The sequence below is a fragment of the Bison bison genome, unplaced genomic scaffold, assembly GCF_000754665.1.
Source record: "Bison bison bison isolate TAMUID 2011002044 unplaced genomic scaffold, Bison_UMD1.0 scf7180017864167, whole genome shotgun sequence".
NCBI classification, from domain to species: Eukaryota; Metazoa; Chordata; class Mammalia; order Artiodactyla; family Bovidae; genus Bison; species Bison bison.
The window spans coordinates 82,808-94,248 of record NW_011494739.1 but is presented as its reverse complement, the minus strand read 5'-3'; the positions used below and the strand labels follow the sequence as shown (position 1 = coordinate 94,248).

Here is an 11,441-nt window from a genome sequence, read left to right as displayed (position 1 = left end):
TCCCATCATCTCCCTCTCCCTCTTCCACAGAGTCCAAAAGACTGTTCTATACATCAGTGTCTCTTTTGCTGTCTCGTATACAGAGTTATTGTTACCATCTTTCTAAATTCCATATATATGCGTTAGTATACTATATTGGTGTTTTTCTTTCTGGCTTACTTCACTCTGTATAATAGGCTCCAGTTTCATCCACCTCATTAGAACTGATTCAAATGTATTCTTTTTAATGGCTGAGAATTTGGTCCTGTTTCATCAGTTTTTTCATTCTTGTGTCCCCCACTCCACCTAAGACTTTGAAAATGCCCATTTGGCGTCGCAAAGAGTTGGACACGACTGAGTGACTGAACTGAACTGACTGATTTTATAAATTGACAATGAAATTGATGCTTGCTTTCTGGGGCAAGTTTGGGTGAGATTTCCACTTATGCAGAGACAGTCATGGTGCTTTTCTTATCCAAACAACTCATAGGATTGGTATCATCAGCTTCATTTTATAGATGGAGAGATTGGTACCCAGATAGGGGCAGTGACGTGCTTTACAGCTGGTTGGGGCAGAGCTCAGACTAGAATGGAAATCTCTGGACGCCAAATGGAAAAAGACACCAATACTTAATTGGATATTTAATAAATATTTCTGGAGCAATAGAAATTGACATCAGGCACTACCTTAACCTTTTATTTACTTATTTATTTTGAAATCAAGCCTTTCTCCATTGATCCTCAAATCAAACTTATGATGTGGGTGCAATTATTGGCCCACTTTCCAAATAAGAGAGTCAAACACAGAGAAGTTAAGTGACCCTCCCAAGGTCACAGAGCTGGTAAGAGGCAGTGTGTTAGTCATTCAGTCGTGTCCAACTCTTTATGACCCCATGGACTGTAGCCCTCCAGGCTCATCTGTCCATGGGGATTCTCCAGGCAAGAATACTGGAGTGGGTAGCCATTCCCTTCTCCAGGGGATCTTCCTGACCCAGGGATTGAACCCGGGTCTCCTGAACTACAGGCAGACTCAACAGAGCCACCAGGTAAGAGGCAGTGCTGGGACTTGAGTCCCATGCTCTGTCACCATGGTATCACGTGGCACCATGCCGTGGCAGGTATTCTACACAGAAGAGCTTATGTTTGGTTTGGACAAGTACTCCCTGGGGTAAAGATTGCCCACTCACATTTTCAGATGTAGAAAGCAAGGTTTAGAGAAGTGAAGAGCAGTTCTATATGAAAAAGGGCTTCCCTGGTGACTCAGAGGTGAAGTATGTGCCTGCAGAGCAGGAACCATGGGTTCGATCCCTGGGTCAGGAAGATTCCCTGGAGCAGGGCATGGCAACTCACTCCAGTATTCATGCCTGGAAAATGGATGGAGGAGCCTGGCGAGCTGCAGTCCATGGGCTTGCAAAGAGCTGGGCACAACTATAGCATGCACACACGCTATATGAAAAGGCTCAAGGCCAAGCGTTTTACATGATCTGCTCCTAATCCTCACTGCTTCCTTGCAAGCCGGACTTGCTGGCCCATTTTACAGCTGAGGAAACTGGGGGTCAGAGAGGTGAGGGAAGCTGCCTGGAAGTCCATGGAAGCTGAGCTGGGGTGGGGACCTGAAGGGCTGGTCACAAAGTGCAAGGGCCTTCCAAGCCACCAAAGGCCCCGTGCTCTTTGCCCTTGGGGAGGACCTGATCTCCCTCAGTCTCTGCCTCACCATGAGCCTTGGGCCAGCACTTGCTGGGAATTGGACCTCAGCCTGCGCATCTGTACAAGGAGCAGGTGGACAGATGTGCCTTGGGGTTGGTGGTGCTGGAATCACAGGGGCTCTGGCTGCAGCTCCCAGATTCTTCTGGAGATGCTCTTCGGCTTCCTCTCCAGCCACAGGGCTGGGGGTCGGGGTGGGGGCTCAAAGATCCCTTCAGACCTGAGCGAATCTCTGCCTTTTCATTCTTCCTCTGCAGGTTGGCCTCTTGGAGGTGCTGGTCGGGAAGATTTTTGACCTGGCGTTCATGCCTGCAATGAATGGTGAGAGAGGGTGCCCCAGGGTGTGTGGCCTGCGGATCAGGGGGTTACTGGTTTGTTGGGCATATTTGATGCACAGCTGTTCCACCTCAATAGCATTCCCGAGACCTTCACTCTAAGCTTATTTATCTCAGCCTCTAAATGCAAATATTGCCCCAAGATTCCATCAACTTATTTGCTGCTTTTGTTGTATTCTTTCCCTGCCCCGCCTTATTTGACTGGTTTCTCTGATTATTTATGTGAACTTCTGATTATATGTGAAAATTATGTGTGTGTACATTTTAGAAAGTCCAGAGAGGTTAGAAAACAAAATCTCACCTCCCAGAGGCAATTAATCCCAATATCTGGGTATACTTCCTTCTAAACTCCTCTTTTTTGGTTTTTAAAATTTTTATATTTATTTTCATTGGGTTTCTTTTCAGTTGTGGTAAGATATATATACATATATCTATATATATAGATAGATATATATACATATATAAACATAAAATTTGCCTTCCTAGCCATTTTTAACTTAATTCACATGGCTGTGTTCCTGACTTATTTTTTCTGACTTGTCTTTAATTGTGTATTTATTTTTACTTGCGCAGGGACCACATGTGTATTTTATTAATGTAAAAAGTTCGATCAGTACAGACAGAACTAAAGTTACTGTTACCAATATTCCCAGCCTCCTAACCCCCTAGACAGTTACATAGTCAGTTAGAGGGTTTTCTTGCCCGAATTTATAAATAGATCAAACAGCCTGGTGTGTCATCTCTGTGGTTCCTTGTTGAGCCCTGGGGCCTCTGGAGGTTGGGTCAGCTGCTCCATCAAGAACCACAGCCCTCAAGCTGTTATCAACCAGGGTTCTTGGCCCCCTTAATCAATAGAAATTGATCAGGGGCCAGACAAGAAATGCAAGCAAGGCTTTACTGGGGTCCCTGCTGCAGCAAGGGGGGAGCAAGAACAAACAACAGGTTCCCTTGCTTACTGTCTCCCTGAGTGGAGTAAGCTTGTTTCTTATATGTGGTGAGGGTAAGGGTGGTCCAGTGGTCAGGCTGGAGGGGTGACCTAAGTGGTTTGTCCACCCCTTAGGTGGTATCGTGTGTACAGGGCATGTGCAGTACCATGCTTGTGTTTCCAACCTCCTCTTCTTCGGTCCAGGCTCTTCAAAAGAGGCAGTTAGGTTTTCGGTTTATTTGTATCTTTTGTCCAGAATTTGCCCCAACTCTTATTTTTAGTCCCATACAGTTTCTTTGTATTTTCTTGCTTGAGGAGAGGTGTGTCCAGGTGCAAGAATTGCAGCAAAGGGCCCCAGGTCCCAGCTTGTCTCATTGCTGCTGGACCCAACCTCTCTCTCCCCGCTTCTGCATCCTGGAAGATGGAATGAAGAGGGGTGGCATCAACTGTACCAGCTCAGTTCATTTGGAGAACTCTTGATGTCAATCAGACCTTTTTTCAGGGGACTGTCACCAGAGGAGACTGAATCAGAACCACAGAAAAGCGCTGGTCACCAGGCCCATGCTCATTCCCTGGTAGGAGAGGATGATGTCAGGAGATGGATGGGGCTGGGCTGACCTGGGAGCCAATAGATGGAGAGGCTCTCCTGGGCTTCACCACTAGGAGGTGCTGTGAACTTGACAGCAATTCCCTCAATCTCACTATACTGCAATTTACCATTCTCAAAAGTGAGAGGTTGGGTTAGATCTATGATTCCCAAAAAGGGTTCTGTAGAAAATCAGTCCCACAAGATACTCTGAGAAAAGGGTTCCATGACCAAGCAAGTTTGGGAAATACTGCATAGGTTCCTCGGGGGTAGATTCACAATGTCCTTAGTCCTCTGAAAAATCCTGCTGGAGTCAGAGGACTAAGTCCCGTGTTTCCCACCTGCTTCACCCCCTTTCCTGGCTCCCTTCCTTCTTTCTTTCTAGAATGTTAATCAGCAGGTCTGCTTAGGCTCTGATGATCTAGACCTCCACGGAGGTCACTTGTTGGGGTCCCATGTATTTCCTTCCGTGCCTTCATTCAGCAAACCTCTGTCTCCTCCTCTGTGCTCCACCCAGGTCTGGGTGATGCTGGGGACACAGTCCTTGCCGGAAGAAACTCACAATCTGGTGGTGGTGACAGATGCGAAGACAGGGCATTAGTATGCTGTGGTTTCCGAAATGCAGTTGTTCGGGAAGAGTGGCAGGAGCGCAGGGTTGCTCAGGCTGGTGGGTAGGAGACCTCACAGAGGTGGCATCGAAACAGAATTTCGGGGAAGGCTCAGAACTCAGCAGGCAGGCAAGGCTGAGACTGTGTGCTCCCAGCACAAGGACGGGCAAGGACAAAGTCCTGGAGGCATGAAAGACGTAATACTGGAGGCTTCGGGAAGGTTGCTGCCTCTTGGCCACGCTGATTGTACCTGATCATTTTTTTCCCCCACAGCTGTGCTGGGCTCCGGTGTCCCTCTTCCCAAAATCCTCAACATCGACTTCAGCAACGCAGACATTGACATCTTGGAGGTAAGGGGAGATAGAGCTCTGTTCTGCCTTCCTCTGCAAACCCAGGAATTGGGAGGAAGAAGAGAAGGGAAGGGAAGGGCAGGACAATAGCAGCCTCTACCTTCAAAGGATGGGGCTGAGGGAATAAGAAACAAAGCTGCTAGGAGCCTTAAATGAAGCTCTCATCACTGCCCCCATCTCACAGATGGGAATACTGAGGCTCAGAGCAGTAAAGGGCTTGCCCAAAGTGAAAGTGTGACATAGTTCATCAGAAATTTTTTTATTGAGCACCTAATATGTGCCAGACAATGCCCAAGGGGCTGAGGAAACAGTAGTGAACAAAAACCCTGGCCCTTGCAAAGCTTCAACCTGTGGATAGATGGGCCTTTGGGAAAATATTCCTGAATAATTGTTAATTGGAATCATGGCAGGTGCTATGGAGGGGATCTTGTTACCACTTCCAAAATACACATAAGTTCAATATCTGAAATTCAAAAAATACAAAAAAGATGAAACAAACACATGTTTATCTTCCTAGATATATTTGCAACCCAGAAATTATCCCTTAGAACATTTTGTTATTTTTCATTCCAATCTCTCTGGAATTTTATTTTTAAACATGGCTTGACCAGGGGGTCAGTCAGTAGAGCACTGGAGTTGAAGAATAAGGGTCCTGGCGTCCACTGGCCTGGGTTTAAATCCTGACTTTGTCAGTTTCCAGCTGGGTGGCCCTGGGCCTCAGTTATCTCCTCTATACAAAGGGGCTAATCATAGTGTGTATCTACCGGGCTGCATTTAGGATAAAAGAGGTTCTGCACATAAGGGGCCTTGTACAGCCCCTGGCGCAGAGTCAGCATTCTAGAAGTGTCTGTCATTATCAGCATCACTGTAATAAAGAAGGTGCAGTGTACATCCTGGTGCACAAACTGGTTCTGACTCCAGGATTCAGTTCTTTAGAACATAATCCCCGAACATGATCCCAGATTGACGAAGTCCTTTTCAAAAGGTAGCACCTATTTGCATAGCCACCAGCTGTGTGCTGAGAGCCCAGCTCCTCACACTCATGCCAGGCTTGGGCTTCAGACCAGGGGACAGCCCACCCCACCCCCACCTTTGGGGAAGAGTCAAGAGAGGTGGCAGTGACCTTGAATGGGCAATGTGGGTCAGACGCCGGCTCTGGGGTGTCCTTAGGGGCGCCAGTCGTCGTCCCTTCTCTTGAGTGCCTGCAGGACCTCAGCACTACTCTGAGCCTCAGTTTCCTCATCTGAAATGAGGAATACCACCACCCACTTCAAGGAGTTGACAGTGAGAGATTAAATGAGACACAGCATTTCAGTGTTAACGGTCATCACTCACTTGTTAAAAATGGGTTAGGAAATGTGAACAGGACTGGCAGAAATTTATTGTCCCCATTGTCACCACAGTCATCATTTCTACCATTTACTGAGCACATGTGGTGCGCCCTGCACTGTCTTAGGGCTCCGGTCAATGCTGGCCTCATGTCGTAGGTAAAGGACCTGCGTATCAGAGAGGGTAGGCCACTTGCCCAAGGTCACTCAGCTAGTGAGAGGCAGGATTTGCACTGAAGTAACAGAGATAGCTCAGACCAGGGGTTTTCACCTGAGATTGTGTTGCAACCCACCTCCCCAACCTGAAGGGAATTTTAAAATGTGTAGGGATGAATTTTCTTTCCTGAATAATCACGCTTGAGCATTTTATATCAAAATAATTGGGTTGGCCAAAAAGTTCATTTGGGTTTTTCCGTAACATCTTATGGAATAACCCAAACTAATGTTTTGGCTGACTCAATACACATTATTTTGTTATAAATCACTTATCTTTTATTTCTTCTGTATATTCCAGTAAAAGAATTATACTGGCTTTTAAAATATATGTATCAGTAAATTATGTAATCTATGAGATTCATTTCAGAGTAAAGGAAGTAATGAAGTCCTATAATCAAATGAAAAATGGGTGTTGGGTCTGAAAGGTGAAAAATCACTGGTTCAAAGAAAGATTCAGAAAAAAAAGAGAAAGACTCAGAGGCTCTTGTAGGCTCTCTGTTGTTCAGTGGCTCAATTGTGTCCGACTCTTTTTGACCCCATGGACTGCAGCACACCAGGCTTCCCTGTCTTTCACCATCTCCCAGAGCTTGCTTAAACTCATGTCCATTGAGCTGGTAATGCCATCCAACCATCTCATCCTCTGTCATTCCCTTCTCCTCCTGCTCTCAATCTTTCCCATCATCAGGGTCTTTTCTCATGAGTCAGCTCTTTGTATCAGGTGTCCAAAATATTGGAGCTTCAGCTTGAACATCAGTCCTTCCGATGAATATTCAGGATTGATTTCCTTTAGGATGGACTGGTTTGATCTCCTTGCAGTCCAAGGGACTCTCAAGAGTCTTATAGGCCCTCTGTAAATGGTAGCTATTCTTCTTATTATTATTAGGAAAGGAAAGTGAAAGTGAAATCCCTCAGTCGTGTCTGACTCTTTGCGACCCCATAGACTGTAGCCTACCAGGCTCCTCTGTCCATGGGATTTTCCAGGCAATAGTACTGGAGTGGATTGCCATTTCCTTCTCCAGGGGATCTTCCCAACCCAGGGTTTGAACCTGGGTGTCCCACATTGTAGATAGATGCTTTACTGTCTGAGCCACCAGGGAAGTCCTTCTTCTTATTACTACTACTAAATGGGTCTAGCCATTTATTTTAACTTTTTATTTTAAAATAATTTTAGACTTATAGAAAAGTTGCAAAAATAGTTCAGAGAGAGTTCCAGAACACTCTTCACCTATCTTCCTCCAGTGTCAGCATCTGCTGTAGTCCAAGTACAACGATCACAGCCAGGAAGTTAACATTAGTACAAATCCACAGGCCTCACCTGCCAGCTTTCCCACGAATGTCCTTTGTCTGGCTCAGGATCCGGGCTTCCACTTCACAGTTGGTGGTCACACCTCCTTAGCGCCCTTCAATCTGGGACGGTTCCTCAATTTTCCTTGTGTTTTGTGACCTTGACATTTCTGATGAACTGGGCTGGATTTGTGGGATGTCTCTCAATTTGGATTTGATTGATAGTTTCTCATAATTAGATGAGGTTATGTATTTTTGGCAAGAATGTTGCTAAACAATGCTGTGCCCTTGTCAGGGTACCAAGTCAGGGCCCGTGACGTCAGCATCTCCTTCCCGGAAGTGTTCAGCTTTGCTCTTGTGGTTAAGGTGGATCCTGCCAGGTTTCTCCACCAAGTTGCTACGTTCTCCCTTTATAACTAATCAATATCGCATGGGGCCTAAACTTCAACACTATGCAAATATCCTGTTTCTCACCACACTTTTCCCACTACTTTTGTCATTCATTAATGATTTTTGCCTTCAACAGTATTGCTGTGCTGTTTGCCTGAATGGTGATTTTTTTTATCTCTTCAATTCCTTTCACACTTACTAGTTGGTGTTCTGCTGTAAAGAAAAGTTACCCCTTCTCCCTCATTTATTTATTTACTCAATTACTTATACCAGTATGGACACATGGGTATTCATTTGTGCTATGAATTAAGTCTGTTGCTTTTATTATTGTTGTAGATCTTTTTAATTATGAAAACTGGAGTTTGGAAGAGTTTGGAGAGGGGCTCAGGCCTGCTTCTCTTTATTTGGAAAAGAAGGAAATGAGGGGTAGGGTGGGAAGTGTCTTGCCCAAGATCCCCTGCTCACAGCAAGCTAATGGACACAGCCAGGGTGATTCTCAGGCCCCTTTGACCCCAGCTGTCTCCACTGTTCAGAGTTACTGCTGCCGAGAAATGCGACTGGCCTGACCCTAAGGCAGGCGGCTGTCTGCTGAGCTGTAGCCAGAAGCCGCCCCATTCACTAACCAGCTCTGTGTTCTGCCCTCCAAGGACCTTCTGGTGCTGAGCACCTGAATGACAGAGGCAGAGATGCAGCTACAGCCTGGGGAGAAGCTGGAACCAGTCCTGGAAAGCCTTGGCCTGACACGGTCCCCAGCTCCAAGTCTCTTCAGCTCCTCAACAGGTCCCTCTCCATCCCTCCAACCATCTTCTCACATGCCACTGCCTTGAGAAAGGGTCCAGCCACTGCCCCCATTGACGAACAATCCCATCCATGGTCAGCCCCCGGCAGGGGCATAGAGTTCTCCTAGAAGACCGAGGCCTCTCAGACTCCACGCCAGACCCCAAGCTGAGAACTTTATGCTTTCAATAAAAGATTCCTCTTTCCCTGCAGTTGGGGCGAGTCTCCCCAAAGGACCCTCCCTCAGGGTCTGGGTGTTTCTTTCCTTGTTCGAGACTTCACGGGGGGCATCTGGCAGATGTAGCTACAGCCTCATGAAAGATGGTTCAGTCCATTACTGAAAAATGCCTCTGAGGACCCTGTGGATGGGCAAGGGGGGACCTTAATTCAGTTCTCACTGCCTTCTTCAGCTCTCAGCTTGGCTGATCTCTCATTCCTCAATTCCCCCACCCCAACTCCACAGCGCACGGGGAGGGTCAGCACTCAGAAGTAGCAAGTTCAAAGTCATTAGACTGACTGCACACTGCCGGAGGGCTGCCCTCTGGCCTAACTCCCATTCGCCAAGATGACAAAGGTCTCCACTCCTTTCTCAGCTTTCACCTGCCCTCTCCCCTCCCCATCTTCTCTGTGTTCCCAGCATGTGATTTACACCCATCCACCACCAGCCAGAAGGATGGTGGATGGGTGTATCTCAGGTCCCAGGGGAGAGATGAAAGAGGCAAAAATAAGATATCCTCCTGCCTCATCCTCCTGAGAGATGTTTATGGAGTGCTTGCTACCTGCTGAGCCTGGCACTGAGACTTTGGGATTTGATCTCATTTAACCTCATGAGAGCACCATGAGGTAGATATCAGGACAGTTCCTATTTTGCAGGTGGGGAAACTGAGGCATCAAGAATTGCAATGACTTGCCCAAGGTTGCACAGCTGCAAAATGACAGAGCTGGGGTTTAAACCTGATGATTTAACTGCAAGGCTCAAGCCCTCTCCACTTACCACACTGTCTCTGTTCATAAGCTGCAGGGGGGAAGCCCTGGGCTGAATTTGTCCCCACATCTGCACAGTCCCCAGAGCAAAGAAAGCATAAGGAGGGAGTCAAGCACCAGCACTTCCAGGCTTCCACCAGGAAGCATCGCTTTCACTCACACTTCATTGGCCAAAGCAGGTCACATGATCTAGCTTGACTTCAAGGGGTAGGGAAGTATGATCAGGAGGAAGGGGAAACCAGGTATATGCGTGAGCATGGTAAGGTCTTCTATGTCTAACCACAGGTCTTATCTGTGGTTAGAGCTGAGGGGCAGTGAGGCTCCTGTTGCCATAGAGATTCTGCAGAAATACTAGGCATCTCATGTCTTCAGGTCCAAGCTGAGGAGGCACGGATGCAGCAGCAGCCCACAAAATGAGCAAGGAAGCTCCCAGATGGGTTCTTTACAAACAAGCTCTTTTTCTAGAAATAAAGCCCAATGACTGTATGTCCGTTGAAACTTAGACTCTGGCCATGTACGGTCTGCTCAGAGCAACTGCTCCCCAAGCCCCACCCCAAAGCTCCTTCTCTGCCAGACAGTGAGGAAAACGGCCAATCTCTTCATGTTGAAAACAATCAGACAGCATTCTACAGAGAGGTTTCCCTGCCACAGGACAGCTTTATACATCACCAGCCTCAACTCTGGCATCAGGAGGTCATTAAAGAGCAAGACTTTTGGAGTCAGGAGAATGGGGTTCACATTCCATCACTGTCACTGGTTGACTTAGTGAGGCCCTTTAGCCTTCTAATCTTGAGTTTTCTTATCAGTGGGCTTCGCTGGTGGCTCAGATGATAAATAATCTGCCTGTAATGAGGGAGACCCGGGTTCGATCCCTGGGTTGGGAAGATCCCCTGGAGAAGGGAATGGCAACCCACTCCAGTATTCTTGCCTCAAGAATTCCATGGATGGAGGAACCTGGCAGGCTACTGTCCATGGGGTTGCAAAGAGTCAGCTGTGACTGAGTGACTAGCACTTTGTTATATGTAAAATGGATAATAATAATAATACCTTAAAATGAGTATGAGGCTATTTAAATGAGATCATTTTTTGTTTTCTGAGGTGCTTATTAGCACCAAGGCTGGCACACAGTAGGTGTTTAATTTCTGCTTGCTGTGGTTAGAATTTCTAGAGTGTGAGCCTTTGGGACCCTCTTGCCTCTGTTGACCTAGAACTAAAAGACTGCCAGTTATTTCTTCAGCAAAGATGAGCTTATTCAGGACAAGCAGAAAAGTGTAACTTGGGGTCTGCAACCATGGTGACCTGTGTGCATGTCCCCCCATGGCAAGAGAAGGAGAACACTTTTATAGAGGGGGAAAAGAAGTTGCAAGGGCTGTAGTAAACAAAGGGTCCATGGTTTTTCATTGGCTGAGTCCTTGCCAGGAGAGAAGAGGAGTCTTTCTTCTTCCTATTGTCATGGGATGTGAGAATTCCCCATTCTGGCCTCCCAACTTTACTGAAGTTTCTGTTTAATTTGTGCACCTCTGATCAGCTAAACTGAGAACAAGGAAGGGTACTTGGCATTGCTAGCAAGAGATGCCTAAGGGATTCTTCCTAGAGGAAGGCAGGAGTTTTTCCTCCAAACAGCTCCATTAGAGCCACAGAGGACATTTAGAGCAGTTTTAGCAGTTATTTGATGCCAGCTTATCGCCTTGAGGGGCAAAGAAGTATTGAAGTCCTTTTTAAGTCCTTTTGTATCTTCCTCCCAGTGATTTTTAAAAAGAACTTTCCCTCCATGTCTTATTTTCTCTTTCACTTAAATGTCAGAGAGTTAAATTATTTAGTTTATATTTATTATTTAGTCTATTGTAACCCAATGTATTAGGTTTATTCCTGACTGCATCATTCATTCATTCACTAAGTGGCTACCAATTCTGCCTTCCTGGAGCTTCAGTCTTACTCCACAAGACAGATCTTTAACAATAAATTCTAAGAAAAC

At 46.4% G+C, this 11,441-nt stretch overlaps 1 protein-coding gene across 1 annotated transcript in view; it reads left to right on the top strand.

The window, feature by feature from the left end:
• Positions 1-8,683, top strand: part of BPIFB4 (BPI fold containing family B, member 4) — a 29,662-nt gene extending 20,979 nt beyond the window's left edge. Inside the window, exons 15-17 of the mRNA XM_010841698.1 lie at positions 1,941-2,004; positions 4,411-4,487; positions 8,353-8,683. Of these exons, the coding sequence (XP_010840000.1) occupies positions 1,941-2,004; positions 4,411-4,487; positions 8,353-8,376 (165 nt within the window). The 3' untranslated portion in view covers positions 8,377-8,683. The remainder of the gene's footprint in view (positions 1-1,940; positions 2,005-4,410; positions 4,488-8,352) is intronic.
• The last annotated feature ends 2,758 nt before the right edge of the window (positions 8,684-11,441 follow it).